The 25,174-nt window shown below is 37.4% G+C and overlaps 3 protein-coding genes and 1 pseudogene across 5 annotated transcripts; 2 read left to right on the top strand and 2 right to left on the bottom strand.

The window, feature by feature from the left end:
- The first annotated feature begins 3,629 nt into the window (after nt 1–3,629).
- Nucleotides 3,630–5,294, top strand: LOC125479732 (LEAF RUST 10 DISEASE-RESISTANCE LOCUS RECEPTOR-LIKE PROTEIN KINASE-like 2.1). Its single transcript, XM_048589463.1, has one exon. It carries the CDS (start codon nt 3,631–3,633, stop codon nt 4,459–4,461), a length of 831 nt encoding a protein of 276 aa, XP_048445420.1. The 5' UTR covers nt 3,630; the 3' UTR covers nt 4,462–5,294.
- Nucleotides 5,295–5,307: 13 nt separating this feature from the next.
- Nucleotides 5,308–12,437, top strand: LOC103939110 (LEAF RUST 10 DISEASE-RESISTANCE LOCUS RECEPTOR-LIKE PROTEIN KINASE-like 1.2). Of its 3 annotated transcripts, XM_048589462.1 has the most exons (5): nt 5,309–7,610; nt 7,779–7,932; nt 10,773–10,811; nt 10,928–11,191; nt 11,265–12,437. In XM_048589462.1, the coding sequence occupies exons 1-5, from the start codon at nt 7,137–7,139 to the stop codon at nt 12,191–12,193; spliced, it is 1,860 nt and encodes a 619-aa protein (XP_048445419.1). In that variant the 5' UTR covers nt 5,309–7,136; the 3' UTR covers nt 12,194–12,437. The 3 variants fall into 3 exon arrangements, with proteins under 3 accessions (XP_048445418.1, XP_048445419.1, XP_009347440.2); XM_048589461.1 differs by having other exon boundaries at nt 5,308–7,932; XM_009349165.3 differs by lacking the exons at nt 5,309–7,610; nt 7,779–7,932 and adding an exon at nt 7,945–10,556.
- Nucleotides 12,438–15,193: 2,756 nt separating this feature from the next.
- Nucleotides 15,194–19,922, bottom strand: LOC103939072 (annotated as a pseudogene).
- A 2,217-nt stretch (nt 19,923–22,139) lies between these two features.
- LOC103939860 lies at nt 22,140–23,959 on the bottom strand. The gene is made up of 2 exons (XM_048589629.1): nt 23,454–23,959; nt 22,140–23,274 (listed from the first exon to the last, which is right to left on the bottom strand). Exons 1-2 carry the CDS (start codon nt 23,628–23,630, stop codon nt 22,810–22,812), a joined length of 642 nt encoding a protein of 213 aa, XP_048445586.1. The 5' UTR covers nt 23,631–23,959; the 3' UTR covers nt 22,140–22,809.
- Nucleotides 23,960–25,174: the final 1,215 nt, after the last annotated feature.

The raw sequence follows: 25,174 nt of genomic DNA, 5'->3' as shown, positions 1-25,174 counted from the left end.
GTTTGTGTTTTGGAACCTAGAGAAAATGGCATTGTTTGTGAAGAGATGAGAAAATGGCAACGTGATAAAAAAAAAAAAAAAAAAAAAAAAAGAAAAAAAGAAAAGAAAAAAGAGTTTTGATCATCAAATGTGTATAGAAACTAAAATATCATAGGTCTAAGATCATACTATAAAATTAATTTTTGGTAGTTATTCACAATGAAATAGTTTCGTGATAAAACAGAAGCATGAGTTGGCTAATAAAGCAAAAAATATCGATGCTATCAAAGGAAATATATTAAGGAAAATACCTTTTTATGCTTGCCAAAATTTGCCTATGAGAATATGCGTATTTTGTCTTTTCAATATTAGGCCAACAATTCAGTTTTCAATGAAAGTAAATTTCATAGAAAGAGAAAGCTATTACAAGGTAAGGAAAACTTTAAAAGAGAGTCCAAAATGACCAAACAAAAGCTCAACTCCATAACAGAAAATTACAATAAAATAGGCCCAGAATGAGCAGCGAACAAATGAAAAAACTTAGACACGAAATGTAAAGGAGCCACCTCCACCAAAACAGCCGCACCACCACCACAGATCTGTCGCCACCACCCAGAAGAAGGGCCAAAGAACTAAAAGGATGAACGAAAAATGGGGGTAGGCAAGCAATCTGCGCTGAGAGCACTTCCATAATCCTACCGAATAGTCCAAAATGCACTTTAAACACTACGAACCACCAAAGTGCGCCTTTGGGGGAGACACCAGATGAAACGAGCAACAAGGGTAGATGGTTGAAGATCCACGGTGAGAAGCGATGTTTGGAGAGGAACAAGGTAGAGATAAAAAATATGAGATAAACTCAGGAAAACTGAGACCAAGCTAGGGCAACCTGAGACACAAAATACTCAAAATGAAAACAGCAGAAATCTAAGTGCATAAAAAGAAAATGCAAATCACCAACCATGGTGGTTTGTAGAAGGGAAAAACTGGGGGGAGTTGGAGGAGAAGGTGAAAACAATAAAAATGGGGAGATATGGGGGGATAAGGAGGAAGAAAGGGGAAGAGGGAAGAGGGAAGAGGGTGATGGGGGGGGGGGGGGAGGGGGGGTGGCATTGGGCTACCACATACCCCAAGCCGGAGCAAGGGGCAGACGAGAAGAAGGCTTTCAGAAATTTAGGTTTTTTTTAGAGAAAGAGGGAAGGCAATGTCTCAGCTAAATACAAATAAGATGACCAGCAATTCAATTGACATATGAAAACAGTTGAAAGAAAAAACAATGTGTCATTTGCAAGGTTTGTCACTGCACTTGTCCTCATAACCGTATGGTCCCTATAAATGAGGAACAAGGTCCTCCAATATATTAGAAATTGAGTTCTTAAAGTATAAGTACTCACATTATACATGGGGAAGCCTCCACACATGGAGATATTTTTCAGTGTGACCATCATACGAGGTGGTACACCACGTGTCCTTACATAAATGGTGGGTTATGTGTGTTAAAAGGTTAATAACTTAAAAGTTAAAATTTTCCACCATTTGCATAAAAATACGTGATATATCATCTATGTTCTCGTCATAACTAAAAATTTCTCCCACACGTGGGACAATATAGAAACGAAAGTGGTAAAGCCCATTGGGCATTTTGAATGAAAAAATGGGCCCACCCGTGTGATTGCTATTGTATAGCTATTGTTTTTCGATCAATAGCTACAGACGCAACGCACATGCTACTTATTATATTTTTTTTTATCTGTTGCAAAATCTAAGGTCCAAACTCATTATGAGTTTATTTATTTATTTTTATTGTTAAAAATCAACGGTTTCAATTGAAGAGTCCTCAAATAGATGCTCTTAATGGTAAAAATTATTGTTTAGTAGAAAAATTGAGTGTTGCTTGACCAAATAATCATGCGCTATTATGTAATGGCTATTTAACCAAATGGTCCTTAGGATTGGCATCTCACTTTGATCCTAGAGATTTTAAATCGATAGAAGTAATCCTTGAGTTTGTCCATAGTCAATCATTTCGGTCGTTCCGTAGAAAATCTTCGTTAAATAAGGACCAAAATGACACAAATACTCTCAATTTTGTCAAATCATTTTGGCACATTATTTATTAAATTGAGGATATTTTTGTCATTTTTGTTCTTATTTACTAGAGATTTTTCACGGAATGATCAAAATAATTGACGGGGATAAATTTAGGAATTATTCTATCTATTTCAAAATCTAAAGTACCAAAATGAGGAGTTATGTCAATTTAAAAAATTATTTTAGCTAAAATGCCTTATGTAATTGTTTAACAACGTTGTTATCACAAACAAACCATTCACAATCAAAATCTAGGGGCGCTATTCTCTATCAAAATCTGTGGGCAATTGGGCATTTTTCTAACTCAAGTGGCCACTTAACATGTCTATCCTCCTAAGACGTGTGGCCTCTAGTCAGCATAAGTTGGATTGAATATACAGAAGACGTGTGGCCCCCACGTTCCTAAGATTATTTTTATGAGATCATCACTTTAATAAATATTTTCTGTACTATTTTTTTTAAGTAATATTAAGAAGATTAAATTTATAAAGTAAATTATGTCACTAATAAGAACAAACACATTTATCAACATGTAAATAATAAATCAATCATTAACTTTTATATTCTTCAACTTTTAAAATTTTATTTACAAATTCAATCTGTCTATCATTATTCTTTTTTTAAAATAAAAAATTTCTACACCCTTAAAAGAAAAATTAGTACAGAAAATATATATTAAAGTGATGGTCTCATAAAAGTAATCTCAGGAACGTGGAGGCCACACGTCTTTTATATTTTAATCCAACTTTGCTGACTTGTATGGTTATCTTATCTCCAAAACCTTATCCGAGGAGTCTTCGCACATAGTCTTTTAGCTGAATCATCTGTATTTCTTGGCTATTTCTCCTAGGAACGACGGTTCAATGAACTTTAATCTTACATGTTTGTGTCCAAGTTCTTTTAGTCCTCAACATGCATAACAGACAAGTTTTGCAGAAAATACTTTTGAGTTTTTTATTTTGGAAGGAATCATTGTTGCGATCACAGTTTCACACTTGATATATATTTTTATAGATTTTAAATTAAAAAAAATTAAGATCATCAACCGTTTAATCTTAATTCGAAGATAAATGGTTATTTAAATTTTTGTACTTTTTGGTACAATTTTTTTGAACCCTTGAGTCTAACAAAACTCCACACATAATATTCTTTTTTATTATTGTACTTTTTGTTACTACAATTTTTTTAAACCCTTGAGTCTAACAAAACTCCACACATAATATTCTTTTTTATTATTGTACTTTTTGTTACTACAATTTTTTTAAACCCTTGAGTCTAACAAAACTCCACACATAATATTCTTTTTTATTATTGTACTTTTTGTTACTACAATTTTTTTAAACCCTTGAGTTGAGTCTAACGAAACGTTACACATAATGTTCTTTTAATAATTTTTTATTTGCATATACGTTAAATAGTAATTTGCATACAACACAGAGGAGAAAACACGCAATACGTATATATAAAAAGATTCTTTTCACATACCGTGTTCCCTAACACCTAGTTAAGTTTAAGCTATATATAAAGTACATACCATAGACAATATACTCCATATTCACCATGCCACCACTTGATGTTTACCACCTTGTTTCTTTCTCACTCTTCTTCTTGATCGTGAAGTCATATGGAATCAGCAACACTAGTAGTTCTTCATCCTCAACCAATATTTGCGGCACATATGATTGCGGCAACGGCTTAGCCTTCCGCTATCCGTTTTGGCATGTCGAAGTCGAAGCCACCACTGCCGATCAGTACTGTGGCTACCCTGGTTTCGGCCTCACATGCTCCGCCGACGGCGAGCCTATCCTCACCCTACCAACCGACTCATATTATGTCAAACAAATAAACTACACTGATTCCACCGTCCATCTTGTTGACATCGATGTCGTTGGCCATACATGCCCTAGGGCACGACATAATGTAACTCTAGGCACCCTCCCTTTAAATTACTCCCATCCAGATTTGAACCTCAGTTTTTTCTTCAACTGCACTTCCTACCCTCCTCTCGTGCCTCCCATTGGGTGTTTGGGATACGGTAAGATGAAGTCTTACGTGTTTACGGTGGGGAACGAGACGGAGGGCTTTGATTGGTTCGAGAACTGCGAGGAGAATGTGGTGGTTCCGGTGATAAAGACGACGGAGATTACCAGTGACTTTGGTGGTTTGATCGGTGGATTTGGTGGCGCTATGAACGAAGGGTTTGTGCTGGATTGGGGCATGGCTAAGGAGTGCGGATCTTGTGAGGCAAATGGTGGTCTGTGTGGCTACAACAACACTGCGCACAATTTTCTGTGCTTTTGCAAAGATGAAACCAGAACCAACGGTGTCTGCAAACAAGGTATGCTACGATCAATTGGTTATCTTAAAATTTTATTGTTATTTACTAGTTAACTTTAAACTTACTTTGTATGTATGAATAGTTACATTTTTTTTTACAAGCGATATCTCTACTTTAAAGAAGTTAGGAGAATTATAATTGGTGCATAGTACATGTCACATAGGACCTGTGTTCCTTTGTAGCTACATCAGTTAGCTACGATGAAAAACATTTCTCTATGTTTCTTCTTACGTGACGATGTTTCGAACATTTTTACACATATTTCATTTTGGCAGCTGGGCCTAAGTTAATAATTAGTTTCTTCTTTGGGTTGGCATAGATTTTTGCCCACAGATTTTGAGTGATCAAATACCATCCCCCCACTCCCCACCCACCCAACCCCCACCCCCAAAACCCGGATGGGATCCTCTTCGGATTCTCTTAGTGAAGATCTTAGGAATCCTTATATTCTAATAATTTATTGTACATCGTGCGGCTAATTTTTGTTAGATATTATTTGTGTTTAATTTTAAATAAAAAAAATCAAATGATTTTGGATCACATGATGAATGATGATTTTGGATTCGGATCCAAATCTCCCCAACCCAGCCCCAACAACCAAACCCCAACAAAACTCACTCACACACACACACACACAAAACAATGTGCCGCCAATAAATATACTGTACCGAAAATGGGCTGAGGCCCAAAATTGTTCTTGCGGGTTTTGCACCCGGATCTGGATCAGTTATTTTCTACTTTAGAAACGGGAATTGACTTGGTAAAAGAATTAGCAAGTTGTTTACAAAAGTAATGAATGAGCAGTTCTTCAAAAAAAAAAAAAGTAATGAATTAGCAAGTTGCTAATGGATATGATATTGAGCTTTAAAAATTTATTTGGATTTACTCAAAAAAAACAAAAAAAGAGGAAAAAAAATATATATATATATATGGAATTTAAATTAACTATTAAAGAACGTTCTTTGTCAATAAAAAACATAAGTAAAAAGACCATATTGACTCAGTCAACAAACTTAAAAAAAAAAAAAAATCAAAATAAAATTTATTGACAATTTGAAAATTAAACACAAAATAATTTTATTGCCTTTTCTTCAAAGCCTCACAGCTAGATAAATATATCAGTGGCCTCCATTTACTCTTCTACGTTTTTTCTCCCAAATAAGATATATTTTTAGTAAAGAAATAATTATCCAAAAACAGTCGCTCAAGATATGAACAACTTTTTCAATGATAAAAAAATTATTTGAATGTCATTACTATAAAGCTTTAACGACCATTTTATATTTTCTCTCATTTTAAATTTGGTTTCAAAATTATAATAAGCACATGCATAACATATGTACAATTTCTAGTTATATTTCAATTGAAAACTATAGTCAGAAACTTTAATTTTATGAAAGAAAAAAAAAAAAGATGAAAGAAATAGACAAAATTCATCCCCAAGTCCAGAACGTGGGATGCAATTCTAAGTTCCTTTTTTTTGACAAAATAAAATCTTAATTCTTTAATGTCTTAGTCAATTGAATTTAAATCAATATCTTCCTCATTAAAAACATAAAAAAAAAAAAAATCTGATATTTATGAACTAGCAAGATCAAGATTTTTATGAATTGTTTTAGACGACTATTATACTAACTGGTTTTGTCACCTCAAGAATTTTTTTTTTTTTTGAGAAAATTGTCATCTCAAGATTTGACAATGATTTTTTTTTTTGTTTTGTTTTGTTTTTTTTTTTTTTTTAAATTTCTTCCTGTTGATGCTGCATGCCTCACGCACGTTGAAATTTATTGGGTTTAATTAGACTTTTGAACAAATGTATCAAAAACACGCTATCAATCGGACTCTTGAATCAGTCATATTTCAGTCCTTCAGATGCATGAGAAAATGATCTATTCAAATATCCCAAACTAGAAAGCTACGTTTCTCCCTCCAATAATAATAATAATTGAGTTCAGTTGAAAACCCTGAAATGAATTATGCCCAAATTGCACTGCCAAGTGCCATCCCGATCAATAGAGGATGCCTTTATGTGTGTTTAGAACACAGACACATACGTTATATGTATTATGCAAGTGGACGGACATTTGAAAAAAAAAAAAAAAAAACTTTCCTCCACTTGTATAGTAACATATGACATATCATCACGTGTTCTGGATACACTGAAAAATCTCTTATTCATTTGTCATTCACCCAAATTTAATAGGCATAAAGTTGTGCCACTAGCATGCAGTGGAGTAAATCAAGAGTTACTTGCTTTATTTTATATAGAGTAATGTTATTCACACACGATTCGACGGTCGGAAATTTTAAAAAGTATGAGAAATATAAATAAGTGTATATGGATGACACACCCTTTATATATCTTCTCCCGTATTACTGCTTTCACGTTTTAAAAGCAAAGGCTATGTTTACTTATTGTGAATTAATATGCGAGGTATGAGTATTATTTTCGTTCTTATTTTTTGAAATTTAAAAAAAAAAAAAAAAAAAAAAAAAAAAAAGAGAGTGGGGACAAACCTATATAAGCCGTCGTCGCATCCATCTCTCACGAAAACGCCACCCACTTCTCCCTTCCGATGGTCAAACAGATTATATCATAATAATATTCCACCGCTTTGAATTTCAAATGTTGCATCAGACATTTCCAGTTTCAAAACATAAAAATTTCGTCTTCTGAAATATCAAACTATATTAGTCTCCATGTCCCATTGAGCTTCAACAAGTTACTATGCCTACCCACTTTCTCCAAAAACTACCCGTCTCCTTCCTCATCTTCTTCCACAATTTGGTCACGGTAATATTACTTTCCACCGCCGCTCTCGGCGAGGATGACAACCGATACACCGAGTGCCGCGGCTACTACGACTGCGGCCTCCTCAAAAACATCTCATACCCCTTCTGGGCTGCCAACGGGCGCCCCCAACAGTGCGGCCTCGAATATTACGAGCTCACCTGCCGAGAAGATCAATTCCCTGTCATGAAAATTGAAGACCAAGATTTTCTAGTGTTGAACTTTAGTCGACAGTTTTACACCATGACAATCGCTCGCTCAGATCTCTGGGACACCCCCTGCACTGACCACATCGTCAACACCACTTTGGACTACGACCGGTTTTCCTACGTCCCAACCGTTCGGAACCTGACGCTGCTCTACGGCTGCCAGCCGGGGAACATGTCCGTACGCAATAACTTCACTTGCAAGGTAAAGGGTACGGACGACGACGATATTTCGTACTATGTCGACGACTCTTTGAGGATTCGTATGAGAAATTGGACCTCATGTTATTTGAATTTTCGAGTTCCGATTATGTGGGAGGGTGTGGATGTTATGCCTGACACGCCGTATAAGCTCAAACAGGTTTTGAAACAGGGGTTTCAGGTGAGGTACGAGGCGGAGTGGAAGCTCTGTCGGCGATGTGAATTATCCAATGGAACCTGTGGGTCGAAATCGAAATCGAATTCTAATTCGTTTGTCTGTTATTGCCGCGATGGACCTCGTGATCGAATATGTCCGAGTTCTGGTGGTATGTATATCAATTTCTTCTTAATTTCTCCATTAATTTCTTCAGATCAGTTTTCTTCGTTTAATATAAGATTAGGGACAGTAATTAAGGTTAAGTCTGATTCAAAGTAGGGTTTTTGGTATGGAGTTTCCATTCATAGTTGCACATTTGAGTTAAATCAACTTTGTTAGGGTAGTGTGCTTTATCATCGCATTAAAGTTTGAATCTTTATTCCCATAATTTAAATAAATTTTAATATAATCACTACAAACAACGTGCACATCTCTTTACAGTTAAGTTTGAATTGCCTCTGTAATTTAAATAAATTCAAAGTAAATTAAAATACCGTCTTATGTGTTGTTTGCTATTCGTTGGTGTTGTAAAGTAGTTGTAACTAAGTTCTAGTGCTCTCACATTGTGATGGAGTGTGCAATTAGGTTTAACCCTTGAACTTAGTTACCGAAAACTTGGTTCATTAAGGCGTCTTATTTCATCTTAATCCCAATGAGATAAACCCTGCTGACTGGACACAGACACCAGAAGTGATGCTCCTTTGACTGGTCATCGTCATGTCAAACTTGTGGACAAATCAGTAGGTTTGCTACCAGTCGTAGGCGAAAACACATGCCACGTAGGCATTGACCAAGTCAAAGATCTACGAGGTTAGCAAGGAATTATATAAGATTTTATACAGTTCACACTTCGTACCAACCTATAATCTTTGTCACAATTGATCTTGTGAGTCATAAGTCCATACAATTTCTCCACCTTCCGATTGAGATTAGGTGTCGTGGCGCAAGTTTGCCATTAAGTCAAACCGAGCACATTGTAATTAGGGCCAACTTTGGAGAAATTCTTATGTCATACGTTATTTTTTATGTTTATACTTGTGCTTATAGTCAACCGAATATAAGAATATCATTTTTCTAGTGTGTTGATAGCTAGTGTGCTTCACATAAATGACCAACCACAACTCTTTAAGTTTCAAGCAAATCCACCAAAACATATGTAGTGCTTGCTGCATTATTCATTTTATTGCCTACCTCAAAATTGAAGATTTCTGCCCTATTTTTAGGTCGCTTCGAATAGGTAATGACCCTTACCTAAACCTAAACAAAATATTTTGTACTTTTTTGGTTTGTTAATTTACAATAACTTCGGTTTCTGGTATATTTCAATTATTTTTGGTTTTTATTCGGTTACTATCGATTTTTATTGAATTTCGCTCAAGTGTAGGTTTTTCTTCTGTTTCGGTATTTAGCACTGATTTTTCTAAATCTCATTCCTTGTTTAAAAAGCAAAAGTCAACATTAGTGCCAAAATGATGTATATGCTTCACTACATATCATCAAAAACTAGTTTCGGGTCTATTTTTCTCTTTGACCAAAAACATTTTAGTGGAAAAATAAAATATTGCCATAAAGTGTTTTGTTTGGTTTTGAGCTTTCCAGCATTGCCTACCAAAATACCACAAAACTTCAGAGAGCGAAGTCTTATTTTGCATGATATATTCTCTTGTCTGGTCCTCCTTGGCTAACTTCCCACCAAATAGTTGTAAATCCTTTCTGGCCGGTGTTATGCCTTTGGAATGAAATAATTGTCTCGTATACGGAATCTCGTTTAATTGTCAGAAAACACTTTTAACTGTTCGTGTGTTACTATAAAAAATATCCAGAGTTTATTTTAAAAGCTTTCCTTTGGGGTCCATTGTGAAGAAACAAATGTCATTGCTGTTGCTTAGACCATTGGTTTGTTTACTTGTCTTTGTCCTCCTTTTCCACCTCCAAGGCTCCAATCATATTAAAAACAAACGAATCTTATACCCACTACCAAGAATTTTCTTTTCCGCTATTCCAAACTCCCATTAATTCCATCACTTGCTTTACTTCTCTGTTTTTCTCTCCGTTTCTTGATCATGAATCTCCTCCGTATTATTGTTGTCACCATCATATTCACAACCTTCCCCAACCGAGCTTTCTCCGTAGACCAAAGATTCGAGGCCTGCGAGCCTCGAACGTGCGGAAATGGTCCGAACATAAGCTACCCTTTTTGGCTTTCCGGCAAGCAAGAGTCCTGCGGTTACCCGAGCTTCAAGATCACCTGCAATGAAAAATACCCGGTATTTAGTATTTCCGACGATGATTACATCATTAGAGAAATCTTTTACTCAAACCATTCGTTTGTTCTGGCCAACGCGGCAGTCTATGAAGACAAATGTCCACTTCCTCAACACAACTTCAGCCTCGATCGAACGCCTTTCAACTATAGTTCCGATCACGTCAATTTTTCCTTCTTTTATGATTGCCCTGAAGACCCTTCGGAATACATGCCTTCATATCCCATTGACTGTGCTAGCAAGGGCAGCAATCACTCTTTTGCTACTTTTGACAAGGAGCTAGTTGAGCGCATGAACTATTCGTTAGACTCGTGCCAGTCTTCAGTTCATTTGCCTTTCGATGGTGCTGCTAGAGTCGATGCATTGAAGCAAATGAACTACACCGAAATCTTGAAAATGGGGTTCATTTTGATCTGGACTGCACAGAACTGCAGCAATTGCAAGAGGAGTGGTGGGCGCTGTGGATTTGATGACAATGAATTCGTTTGTTTTTGCAGTGATCGACCTCATGTCAAAACCTGTGACGATGGTACTTATGTAGTAAAGCTTTCCCTTTTAGTAGTGATTGAATTTTTCAGAAAAACTGCCCACAGTAAAGATTTCTTCTGCAGTATTTGTGCTTGTAGATAGCCATGCTAGTTCGCGTTGATTAGCATAGAGCAGAGAGAATACGCGTGTTTGAGGCTTAAATTTGTATCACAACTTTTATTCTAAGAATTCTTCTTTTTTTTTATTTCTTTTGCAGACAATAATTCTTGGGACTGGAAGAGGAAGTTTATAGTAGGTAATATATTAGCAAACCCTTTTGTTTCTTCAATTATTTAAAGTTCTATCACATTTCTCAATTTGATTATATTCACTAGTCCTCATCTAATTATCAATACTGCAACCTCTTCTCAGGTGTTTGCACAGCTGTTGCTACGGTCGCTATAATGTGTGTTATTTTCTTTGTACACCAACGTCGAAAAAGAAAACTACACCATCCATCGTCCTTCGTAACTCGAAGCATCCTTTCGAGTACGTATTCTATGGATGACGATATGGAGAAGGGAAGTACCTACCATGGAGTACATATTTTCAGCTATAAGGAACTTGAAGAAGCAACTAATTATTTCGATTCTGCAAAAGTACTTGGCGATGGAGGCTTTGGCACAGTTTATCATGGTAATAAGATCACAGATTTTCTTAACCATTTTATGAACCCTTTTAGTGCTTAATTTGTAAGTTTCATAAATAGGAAATCTGCGCGATGGGAGAGTGGTTGCAGTCAAGCGTCTATATGAAAACAATTTCAAGAGAGTTGAGCAGTTCATGAATGAAATCGAGATTTTGGCCCTCCTGCGCCACCAAAATCTTGTGTTGCTCTATGGTTGCACCTCTCATCACAGCCGAGAACTCCTCCTTGTGTACGAGTACATTCCTAATGGAACTGTTGCTGAACATCTTCACGGAGAAAAAGCAAAACCTGGCGCACTTCCATGGCTTACTCGAATAAAGATTGCCATCGAAACTGCAAACGCACTGTCATATCTTCATGCATCTGACATTATCCACCGTGACGTGAAAACTACAAATATTCTCCTTGACGACTTCTTCTGTGTCAAGGTAGCAGATTTTGGACTATCTCGCCTGTTCCCCATGAATGTCACGCACATCTCAACTGCTCCTCAAGGGACTCCAGGTTATGTTGATCCGGAGTATAACCAATGCTACCAGCTTACGAGTAAGAGTGATGTCTATAGCTTTGGTGTGGTGCTGATGGAGCTCATATCATCCATGCCAGCCGTTGACATCACAAGGCATCGACACGAGATCAATTTGTCTACCATGGCGATCAACAAGATTCAAAACCATACATTACATGAGCTAGTAGACCCATACTTAGGGTTTGAATCAGACTCCAGAACACGAAAAATGATCATTGCTGTGGCGGAACTAGCATTTCGCTGTCTGAATAGTGACAAGGATTTGAGACCTTCCATGATTGAGGTGCTTAACGAACTAAAGCGGATACAGAGCGATGATTTTGACATACAAAAAACAGAGGAGATTGATATTTCGGCAAATGATGTTGTGCCGTTAAAGAGTGATCCGCTGCCAGCTTCACCTGATTCCGTGGCAATGAGATGGACTAGCGTGTCCACGACACCAAATACCAGCGGCTAACTAAACTTTATAGTTCCCCTCCATAAGTGTGTATATTATGAGAGAGCTCACAGAGATGTATGTATGGTAAGGCAGATCCGTGTATAGTGCAGTTTTGAGGCTACAAGGTTACATTGGTTGTCTATTTGCAACTCATCCAGTTAAGGCAAACGATCATCCTTGTTTTTGAAGAATGTTAAAGTCTCACATCGAAAACCTATCGAATCAGTACAACTCATATTGAATGGTTTCACCATTAATTTCATTGAGCTTTTTTTTTTTTTGTATAATCCTCTTGTGGCTATTGAGTGCGATTTCTTTAGATCGAGGGTAATTTTTGCTTTTAGTATACCTTAATGCTCACTAAATCACTCAGTTTAGTAATGCAATTCATGCATTACTAATGGAAATTTATTCGGACAACACATGAGTAAAAATGCATGCGGAAATCATTTCAGTTAAAATTTATTCAATAGCTCTAATGACCTGAATTATCGATAAGATGTACACCAATTAATCCAGAAAAGAACGTGGAAGATTCTGGTGGTGTTCTTACAGGAAAAATTAGGACAGGCTTTGGTGGTATTTGCGAGGCTTCAATGCTTCCTTGCAGCATTTCAATCACTCTAGTCATGGATGGTCTATCTTATGGCTTCGTCTGTATGGACCACAACCCTACCAAAATCATCTTCCTCGCCAGTTCGTTTTCCTCTTCCGTCACAGCATTCGGCAACCCTAAACTGGTGCCTGCCTCAAGCTTCTTCTAAATAAAATCCCGAAAAAAAACATCACTCGTGTGGCTCGCTCAGGCGTTGACGTTCTTTTTTCCTCCAGCCATCTCCGGAACCATCATTCCATAGCTGTAGACATCGGACTTAACTGAAACTCCTCCAAAGATTCTACAAACCACTTCCGGAGCAATATAGCCAATCGTCCCTCTTGCATCCAACATTAATACAGTACTCCCCTTCTTGAGGCAAAGTTTCGAAAGCCCGAAGTCAGAAATCTTGGGGCAAAAGTTATCGTCCAAAAGAATAGTATGCGGTTTTATGTCAAAATGCAAGAACTCGAGTCCTCGAGCTATCCCAGTAACAAAATTGAGTAGTTGTTCCACTATAATCGCTAACTCGCTCCGTCATTAACTCAGTGAGTCGGCTCCTGTGCTCGTCCGCCTCGCAGTGTCATGCCCATCACAAAAAACCCAGCAAGGAGCAAAAATTTCCCGTCAAAGAGAAACTCGAACATCAAGCCGATGAAGATGACGACGACGAAGATGGTCCACATGGGTTCCAGCGAGGGCATATAACGTCGGCGGGTTATCGATTGGAGGAACTCCATCTGCCACTCTGCCAAAACATAGTCTATTTGACAAAAAAACTCATCTCCAAACCCCCTTAATAATTTATTATTTTAATTGAAATAATATAATTAATTGAATTAAACTAGCATATTAAAATAAGATTTTTAGACATATTTTGAGTACCACTTGTCACTAAATGAATAAGTCTCCAGATTTCTTATCTTTATATAATGAAAAAGATGTGAAAAATTGGTGAAGAATTAAAATAAAATAAGGTAAGATAGTATGAAATAGTGAAAATGAGGTGATAAATGGTGTAGAAATTGCTTAGGTATTTATAGGAAAACAATTAGAATTTTATTTTATTTTTTTTAAAATTTCGTTTGAAAAAAAAAAATTTCAAATCTAACAGTAACCTGACGCTAGCTAGCATGGGTTTGGCCTGGTGCAACAGGCTAGCTGGCTAGCTCTGCCAGCCTGCTGGCCTAGTGGATGAATTATGGCCTGGTGGGATCCGAGTCGAAAATATCGTTTGTCAAAAAAAAAAAATAAGTACACAAAAAAAATAAGAACGTTAATGCTTTTGTCTAGAAAATAAAAGATAAAAAATAGAAAATATATATTAAAATTTTTCTTTTTGTAAATAACGACACATTTGCTAAAGTGAAAAAGTTCAAATACAAAGGTTAGTGAAAGGTTGCTAGATTTCTCGCTACAAGTTAGTTTTGTTAGTTTAATTTAGTTAACCGCAAACCTTCATTAGCTAAGCTGTATATAAACTGGATTGTTTAATTAACAACTAATATTTGGTCACAAGACGAATTGCATGTGCAGATTGTACTTCTTTTACTCACAAACTTGGTACTCAATTTTCAGTTAAGGACTTATTTATTTTTATGTTTATAAGATTCATATTCTCAACACGCCCTTTCACATATGACGAGGTAGGAAGTGATTTGCATCTCACTGCCTTCTCATATGCAGTTTGGGTAGGAAGTGATTCACCTTTCCAGGGTTGTTTCCTAATTAGATGTGGATTTTGTACAAGTTTCGGCCTTTTGAGCAAATAAAAACGTTTCATATTTTCCTAGTTTTATAAGGATTATATCCACTTACTTGAAGTCCAATATTTCCTAACCACACAAAGAAAACTACCTATAAAATATCACCCACTCCCTCAGTTGGGTGTCATTTGCAACGGCATACTGTTGAATTCTTCTACAATCTCTCCCTCGAGTGGAAGAACACAAAGAAGAGGAAGGAGCAAGATGGAGGAGTCAAGTGATCTCAAATACTTTGACGGCACGAAAAGTGATTACGATATACGCATGGAGAAGTACGATTATTTGGTTGTGGCGAGTTGGTTTCTGGTCGAGGAAGAACAAATGATGGAGAGGATCCGTAATTCTTTGAAAAAAAAGAATTCCAAACCATGTGTGACGAGGATGATGATGCTACTGATTCAGAGCATTCGGAATGGAAGCAGCGGAAGGCAATGGTGAAGAAGAACTAGATCAAGAAAGGCAAGGGAGGCTCGACGAAGACCGCGAAGAAGAAGAAGAGAAATGCTCTGAACAATGGCTCGGACCATTGGTTATGCAACTCATGTAATTATGATTACCGGGGATAAGGGAATTCGAACTTGAAACTCAATAATCGAAAATCATAGTGACTTGTTTTCTTATGTGTTTTGGTGTTTTAGTACGCACAGGTTCTCTGTATTAGGTGAATTTGAATTTGCGAACTCATGCATTACTAAGGAACACTTATTCGGACAACACAGGAGTAAAAATGCGTGCGGAAATCAATTCTCTTATGAGTTAAAACTTATTCAATAGGTCTAATGAACTGAATTAAGGTGTACACCAATTGATCCAGAAAAGAACGTGCAAGTGATAACGTGGAAGATTCTGGTGGTGTTCCTACAGGAAAAGTTAGAACAGGCTTTGGTGGTATTTGCAAGGCTTCAATGCTTCCTTGCAGCATTTCAATCACTCTACTCATGGAAGGCCTATCTGATGGCTTCGTCTGTATACACCACAACCCTACCAAAATCATCTTCCTGGCGAGTTCGTTTTCCTCTTCTGTCACACCATTGGGCAACCCTAAACTGCTGCCCATCTCAAGCTGCTTATAAACCCAATCAGGAAACAAACATCACTCGTGTGGCTAGCTCGAGCATTGATGTTCTTTCTTCCTCCAACCATATCCAGAACCATCATTCCATAACTGTAGACATCGGACTTAACTGAAACTCCTCCAAAGTTTCTACAAAACACTTCCGGAGCAATATACCCAATCGTCCCTCTTGCATCCAACATCGACATAATACTCTCCTTCTTGAGGAAAAGTTTCGAAAGCCCAAAGTCTGAAATCTTGGGGCAAAAGTTTTCATCCAAAAGAATATTATGCGGTTTTATGTCAAAATGCAAAATTCGCGTGTTGCATCCGCGGTGCAAGTACTCGAGTCCTCGAGCTATCCCAATAACAATATCGAGTAGCTGTTCCACTTCCAATTGTGGACTACTCGTTTGCAAAGCATTTTCGTTGTAAACGTACTTTTTGAGTGATCCATTAGGCATGAACTCATATATGAGAGCTTTTTTTTGACCTTCAAAGCAATACCCTAGCAAAGTGACAACATTGACGTGGGAAGTTCTACTAATGCTTAAAACCTCGTTTATGAAGTCCTCGCCATTCCCTTTGGATGCTTTGAGAACCTTCACAGCCACAGGACTACCATCCAGCAGATTGCCTTTGTACACATCTCCATAACCTCCTTGACCTAGTTTATCTTTAAATGACTTGGTCATTTTTCGGATTTCCAAAAACTTGTGCCTTTTTACTGCTAGAGGTCCATTAGCCCTTATGAAAGCCTCGAGGTCTTGATCGTTGCTACTCCTGAAAATTTGCTTCCTAGCTTTAATAGAGCAAACAATAACACAGATCATGATCCCACTTCCTGCAGAAAGAGCAACTCCTGCAGGGCACAAGATGATTAATGGTTAATAAAATGCAACAACAACAACCAAACCCTATCCCACTAAGTATGGTCAGTTGTATGAATCCTAAATCGTCACTGTGCTCAGCTTTTTATTATGAATAGAAATAGGAAAATAGGGTGATGGAGTATATTGCTTTCTCTTGCAGCATTTGTAAGAAAGAAAATAGTACACAGTAATATAGCCGCAGTGATAACAGTTGGGAGTGATTTTCGCACTCTATTGATTTATTCATTTAAAGGGGTTGCTGATATATTACCTACAATAACCTTCCTTTTCCAATTCCATGCATTGTCTGCAAAAGCAATCAAAGAAGCAGAATTCTTAGCAATCAAATGTAAGCCTCAAACACGCATATTATCTTTGCTCTAAGCTAATCAACGCGAACTACCATGGCTGTCTACAAGCACAAATACTGAAGAAGAAATCCACACTGGGCAGTTTTTCTTAAAATTCAATCATAACTAAAAGGGAAAAGTTTACTACAGAAGTACCATCATCACAGGTTTTGACAAGAGGTCGATCACTGCAAAAACACACGAACACACGGATTCATTGTCATCGAATCCACGGCGCCCGCCCTCCACTAAAATGTTTTTGGTCAAAGAGAAGACACGGAACTAGTATTTTGATGATATTTAGTGAAGCATATACACCATTTTGGCACTAATGTTGACTTATGATTTTTAAACAAGGAATGAGATTCAGAAAAATCAGTGCTAAATACCGAAAAAATGGAAATCCTACACTTTGAGCCAAATTCAATGAAAATCCAAAGTAACCGAATAAAGACCGAAAATAAATTGAAATATACCGAAAAAAAAGAAGCCGAAGTTACTGTAATCTAACAAACCGAAAAATACCAAATATTTTTGTTTAGCTTTAGGTAAGGGTCATTACCTATTCGAAGCGACCAAAAAATAGGGCAGAAATTTTCAATTTTGAGGTAGGCAATACAATGAGTGATGCAGCAAGCACTTCATATGTTTTGGTGGATTTGCTTGAAATTTGTGAGCTGTGGTTGGTTGAACCGAAAGTGTAGAAAGAAGTAGGGAAATTTGAGCTCTTTTTTTTTTTTTTTTTTCGGTTGCATGTCACAAAAGTAACATGGAGAAAGACAAGATATATGCTCGAAGATGATGGAGACGTGCACTGCATCGAAGACTTATGACATTGTCATAGTAATTGTGTTTAATAATAAAACGAGTTGGGGTGGTTAATACAAACTTAATTCTACACCATAGTTTAAGTGGTATATACTCTTGGAAACTGAACTCACTAAAAAGGTTCTGAAGGGCTAAACAAGGAGAAGGTCTTTGGTATGGACATCACATGGGTGACACCGTCCGGTCAAGACACAGTGGATGGGATCAAGAGGGGGCGGGAGGGCTAGAATTCCTGGGATAGATCATGGTGGGATTTGCCATGAACGGTCGTAAAGGTGTGTTAGTCTACCAAAGTGGACCCAAGAATTCCTTATAAATAAGTAGATTTTCGTGAATCACACTAGCAAGAGGTGAGATATTCTTATATTCAGTTATATGTGAAGCACACTCACTCCCAAGATGTGAGATATCATGTACAACACCCTCGCAAAATGATATTCTTATATTCGGTTGACTATACAACACAAGTATAAGTACAAAAAGTAAGATACCTAAATAGTTGAACATAAGAATTTCTCCTAAGATAGCCTAATTCCAATGTGCTCGGTTTGACAGAACGGCAATCCTGCGCCACTACACCTAAAATCTCAGTCGGAAGGCAGAGAAATGGTATGTGGACTTATGACTCACAAGATACAAAGATTACATGTTGGTATGAAGTGTGGTCTATTTGAAATCTCATAGAATTCCTTGCTAATCTCGTGGACCTTTGACTTGGACAATACTTACGTGGCATGTGTTTTCACCTACGACTGGTAGCAAACCTACTGGTTTGTCCACAAGTTTGAGGTGGCGATGACCAGTCAAAGGAGCAACACTTCTGGTGTCTGTGTCCACTCAGTGGGGGTTTATCTCATTGGGATTAAGATGAAATAAGAAGCCTTAATGACCCAAGTTTTCGGTAATTAAGTTCTGGGGTTGAAACTAATTGCACATTCCATCACAATGTGAGAGCAGTAGAACTTAGTTACAACTACTTTACAACACAAGCTAATAGCAAATGACCTAGAAGATATTTTAACTTACTCTAAGTTTATTTAAATTATAGGGAGGCAATTCAAACTTGACTGTAAAAAGATGTGACACTATTTGTAATGGTTATATAAAAATTCATCTAAATTATGGGAAAGAGATTCGAACTTTAGTGCGGATAATGAAGTACACTATTTTAACCAACTTGACTTAACTCAAATGTGTAACAGTTCATAATTGAAGTTGCCTGATTTTGACTAATAATGGAAACTCCAAACTAAAAACCCAACTTTGAATCGGACTTAACCTCAATTACTATCCCTAATCTTAAATTAAACCAAGAAAACTGATCTGAAGAAATTAATGGAGAAATTAAGAAGAAATTGATACACATACCACCAGGAATCGAACATATTCGATCATAAGGTCCATCGCCGCAATAACAGACAAACGAATCAGAACTCAAGTTCGACCCACAGGTTCCATTGGATACTACACATTGCTGACAGAGCTCCCACTCCGCGTCGTAAGCCACCTGAAACCCCTGTTTCAAAACCTTTTTGAGCACACCCGTCGTCACATTCTCCAGCGGCATAGCATCCAAAGCCTCCCACATAATCGGAACTCGAATATTCAAATAACACGAGGTCCAATTTCCCATACGAATCCTCGAAAGAGAGTCGTCGACATAGTACGAAATATTGCCGTCCATACCCTTTATCTTGCAAGTGAAGTTATTGAGTACGGACATGTTCCCCGGCTGGCAGCCGTAGAGCAGCGTCAGGTACCGAACAGCTGGGACCTAGGAAAACCGGTCGTAGTCCAAAGTGGTGTTGACGATGTTGTCAGTGCAGGGGGTGTCCCAGAGATCTGAGCGAGCGATTGTCATGGTGTAAACCTGTCGACTAAAGTTCAACACAAGAAAGTCCTGCTCTTTAATTTTCATGATAGGGTATTGATCTTCCCGGCAGGTGAGCTCGTAGTCTTCGCGGCCGCAGTGTTGGGGGCGGCTGCTGGTGGCCCAGAAGGGGTAGGAGATGTTTTTGAGGAGGCCGCAGTCATAGTATCCTCGGCACTCGGTGTATCTGTGATCATCATCGCCGAGAGCGGGGGTGGAAAGTAATATTGCCGTGACCAAATTGTGGAAGATGATGAGGAAGGAGACGGGTAGTTTTAGGAGAAAGTGGGTAGGCATAGTAACTTGTTGAAGTTCAATGGGACATGGAGATTAATATAGTTTGATATTTCTGTTGACCTTAAAAATTACAAAGCCTACGTGGCGCGTAAGCTGAGTAACTAATAAACTAACTACGTCCTTCGGTTGGATGCCGGGAGTGCCAACTCGTCGACCGAGGAGTAAAATTTGTTGATGTTGTGGCGAGCGTGTTGCTGACTTCTTTATCTTGCGACTGCGGCCGAGGAAGGAACAAATCTCGGCCTTTGGATTCTCAAGCCTGAAGACAATGCTGCTAGTTCTGCGAAGTTCACAAATCGTCGGCGCCCGATTCGGTCACAGTGATTATATTCGTAAGAGTATAAGCACGTCGAATCGACACCAGACTATACGGACACAATTATTCAAAGGTGATGTATGTCTTGATGGTGAATGTGGTTCGGCCGTTAGAATGCCGAATTCTGAAACTCACTTGTGAGTATCCAATCATAAAATCACTCGGCGTCCAGTACGCCGAATGTCGTAACTCGTAACACCTTACTTCGCCGAGAAGACTAATAAGATGACCTCTGCCAATAAGGATTCGAAAACCCTTCTCGACCGAGACTTGGATAGGTAACCAGTCGGTCTCGACGCAGTGCTGTTTATCCAAACTGAAGGTGCTCCTCAGTCGGCTGATTCTATGGCAACAATGTTGTTTATCCAAACTGAAGGTGCTCCTCAGTCGGCTGATTCTATGGCAACAATGTTGTTTATCCAAACTGAAGGTATTCGCCGGTTGCCTTCACAGTGCTGTTTATCCAAACTAAAGATGTGTCGGCGGAAAAAAGAAAATAAAAAATCTCAAGGTGTTTGAGAGGTTTTGCGCAGGGCAGTTGTGTGTTGAATTGGAGGTCCTTTTTGTCGTTGCCACTGCCTCTATTTATAGATTTTGTAATGCTCAGCCACTGAAATAAAGTATTCCAGTTCCATTCTAACTCTCAGCGTCCATATATTGTGATAAAGAACCTTTTTGATAATATCCCTCAAAGTCAAGATTCCTCGGGTCAATGTCGTGTGCTCCTTTCATCTTTGCAGAACACCAATCTAATCCAAAGATTGGTTATAATATTTAAATACCGTGGATCTCTGTCATCCAAATTCCATGTACTAATGACATTCCAATTTGCATCATTATCTTGACTTCAACGTTATCCCAAAACCATGCATCTTTACTATTCAAACCTCATCTTAATGCACCATCACCATGCTGCTGCTCAATCTGATAATAGGAGTCCCAAGTCCATTTGAATTGTACTGCTTGCTCGGAAACTTACTTTGCATCTTATTATCCCCTATAAGAAAATATCAAGATAATTTGTTAAACGATAATTATTATGATAAAAATCATAATATTATCTTTCAATAATAACAAAATTATCTTCACTTTTCATTCGATGGTTGAGAGATATGCTCACTTAATGGCTTGATTGTATGGGCCGATGATGTAAATTTGGGTCCAAACAATTTCAGAAGATGAAATTTTTATGTTTTGAAATTGGAAATGTCTGAAAGGAGGGATTGGAAAGCTAGTGTGATGAAATTATATAACAGTTGAAATTCAAAGCGGTGGAATATTATTGTGATATAATCTGTTTGACCATTGGAAGGGAGAAGTGGGTGGCGTTTTCGTGAGAGATAGATGCGACGACGGCTTATATAGTACATTGACTGGACTTCTGTACGTTTCTGCCTAGGAAATTTCCAGTGAATGCAAGAGGAATGTGATATACGTAAACAACTGAAAGGGCAATGTCAGCACCCCTTTATTAAAAGGGTGCCTACATTAGTCGTAGTAGCTGCGGCACTCTGCGTATCGGAAATTGTCATCCCGTATAGGAGAGGGGACGATAATCAACAAGTTGAAGATGATGAAGTAGATGGGTAGTGTTAGGAATAGGTGATTAGGCATAATCATTCGTAATAATATATTCATAGCATGCACATTAATTATCACGTCCAAAGGTGTTTATGTGGTACTAACTCAATTACGTAATTGAGGTGGGCTTCTCGGAATTTTCACTACAATGCTTGAGAAAGAGGACCCGGTGCCTGCTGTCTTTTCGTCGTTTGAAAAGTTTTGTTCAAAGATTAGAACATCTGCATACCCCAAAAAAGGGTTTTATCAGGACTAATCAACATTGATATTGTTTTTTTTCTGATGGTAATAGTAGTGAAATTAATCATTATACATGTTGTAATTTATTTTGTGAAGTTTTGAAATGGGATTTAACGTTCTTTAGCAAATTCGTAGACACGGTAACATTGTAGATTGTTTTCTTGATTTAGAAGAAAAAGAACAAAGAAGAGCTAATTGAAAATGTTCCTTGCTTTCTATTGAAAATTGAATGAATTGTAGCACAAAGTTGCAAAATGTTGCCTTGCATCTTATACAGAATTGTTTCTCGTATGCGATAAGTAGCGAGGAAGATGTTGCTTGCCACGATGATCTTTAACAACGAAAGCTTCCGTGACCGCTGCATGGATCCTTAAACCCTGATAGCCTGGGCTTGGGATCACTCGTGCACCCAGCCTAAATTTTTTGCTCCTAATCCAGCTCGAACTCTCCGTGAACTCAACATCCCCAATTGTAGCAGACCCATCTCTCACTGTGAGCCTTACTTCTCCGGCAAGCAAGTGTCGCCTTCGGCCAGTAAGCTGTCTCAAGATGTTGCTCTCAAATTCTTCTTCTGTCCAGTTGTCATCCTCTCCAGTTGGAAAGTCACCATCAAGAACAACAATTTCCACTTTGATTGGATAAGGTAGATTTGTAATTGGAACCATTTGGTCATCCACAACTAGGATTTGAAGCGGATTTTTCTCTTCATCCGCAAGCTTGCTCGCAGTGAAAACTGTGGATGAGGGGTTTTTACCGAATAATAATTGTAAACTGCTCGATGGTTCTCGTTCGGTTTGGACACTGAGACTCCAAGCAGAAGTACAAGAATCATCGAGCAAGGGTTGGTTGGCGGTCAGCTCCCTAGTCAGCAAAATATTGTTTCTATCGACATTACAACTGACCTCCGGTTCCTATTTAGTCTCGAACCACCCAAACACATAAGGAAGATGGCTGGCAGAAGGGATGATTTGATTGGATTATCAGCGTGCCGGAGAAAGTAAACGTACTGAACTGCAGAGCAAGCGCACTGAGAGATCCCGCCAACGAATCCATAAATGTCATAGTGATCACCGAAAACTGTGTTCCGAGGAGGCGGATAATAAAAGTAGGGCAGCATTAGCAATCCCGACCTCCTTAATACGACTCTTTCTTTTATAGCCTTGTAAGTGAGCTCCCAGATGGTAGTAAGAAGAGCTGCAACAGCACACAGCATGCTCAGTAGCGCGTAGTGGGGTTTACTTGGGGACGAAGCCTGGTCGAAAGCAGCTGATGACATCTCTAGGCCGAGGGCAACGACTAAAAATATCCACTCCGCTGATTCTGGAATAGCCTAGATAGCCGAAGAAATTAGTATAATTAATCCATTAATAAAATGATTAATTTACGAAGGTATACACAACCAAAATATTGTTATCTATACATATTTTGAACGTTTGTTCTATAGCCAGACTTAATATATACAATCACATACATGGTTATGAGTAGTACTGTTAGGCGACAGTATGCTACCTTTATAGGCACCTCGTACACATTGTTGTCAAGAATACTCGGAATTTTCGGCGGCTGGTGAATTTGGAGCTCAACGGAGCTTGAAGTTGCACCATTCTCAAGTAGTTGATCTTCCTGCAGATTGTTGTCCTCTTCACGAGTATTCGGATCAAACCGTGCCCTAGTTGTTCTCTTCATTTTCACAGCTCAAAAAGCTTCTTTTCAAGACGAGAAAACATTACAAAACGAATGCATTACGGAGAAAATGGAAGAATTTACAAAAGTATAAGAGAAAGTTTCCATAATCCTTTTGCTCTTTCTTTTTTTCATTCTTCAAATTATCTTATGTCTAATCCCCTGCAGTTGAAGAAGAGCCAAGGGAAGGAAATAAATACAAGAGGGAAAAAGAGGAGTTGGAGAGAACCGCGTATGGCCGAAGTAAGTTCTATCTCAATTCCTAGCCGAACAATAATTGGCTGCAGAATTTTCAGCACCACTCCTGCTTTCACATGTCTCGTTTGTATTTGCAATTTTAATTATTTAGACACTATACAAATCTGATTAGATAAAAATAGAAGTTGTTGCTAAATTTTCAGCATCTAAGAGCTCGTTTGGATGTGCTTTTAAAATGACTGAAAACGTTATTTTGGTGAAAATGTTTTTAAATCAATCCTTAGTAAAATGCAAGTAAATCCTGAAAAATCACTTAAAGTGCTTCCTGGAAGAAGCACATAATTAGTGCTTCTTGCAGAAAGCACTTAAAGTACTTTTGAAATTCAAAAACATTTTTTTTAAAAGCGTTTTCAATTATTTTAAAAGTACATCTAAACAAGTCATACGTATAGTTTCTTTTACCGTCTGAATTATGCACTTCTTTTTACATAACTTTTACATCTTTACGCGTATGACATATTTTTTTTTTGGAGAAACTTGATATAAGTCCAATTTTTTGAGCCAATAGTAGGAATAGTCCAGTTTATTAAAATAAGTCCAATTTGTTATATTTAATTATTTAATTATCAATAGTTATCTGTTCAATGATAAGATTTATTATAAAAAACAAATTTCTTCCCAATTATCTCTTTGCTTATTTCTTTTTATTTATCTTTTTGTTATTTCTCATTCTTCCTCCTACTTTAAACCCCATTTATAGATTTTATTTTTAATTTTTATAATCAACCTATATAACAGGTTAATTATATTTATCTACCTATATGACAGATTCTTTTTTTATAATCAACCTGTCACAGATTAATGTGTCTTACTTGTAGGTATGTTATGTTTTTTCTACATTTTAATTAGGTTTCATATCTCACGTATAGGTATTATATACATTCATATATTTGTTACTTGAGTTAGGGTAGAATGTTTTGTAGATAAATTTATGTTAGTATATTAGTTTTTTTGTTATAAGATATTAAATATATTCTTTTGGAGTTGGAAAATGCATAATATTAGAAGATTTTAATTGATTTTTAATATTTTTAGAAAATATAAAATGAATATAAAAGAAATAAAAACATATAATTAGATAACTGGACTCACTCCTAAAAACACTCTACATTTTTGGACCTGGATCTAAAAGCCCCTTTTTTTTTCATAAAAAATGTGAAAAATGCGCAGAATCTATGTTCTTTCATCTCAAATATCAACGCAAAAAATTACGAACTAGTGGCCCAATAGTAAATGGTGGATCATAAAGTTTTCTTTAAAATAAAAATTAGAGGTTTTCGGTTCAAAAC

The sequence above is a fragment of a genome, unplaced genomic scaffold (genome assembly GCF_019419815.1).
Source record: "Pyrus x bretschneideri cultivar Hongxiangsu unplaced genomic scaffold, Pyrus_bretschneideri_v1 Contig3, whole genome shotgun sequence".
Lineage (NCBI taxonomy): Eukaryota > Viridiplantae > Streptophyta > Magnoliopsida > Rosales > Rosaceae > Pyrus > Pyrus x bretschneideri.
This window is presented reverse-complemented; position numbering and strand designations above follow the sequence as displayed.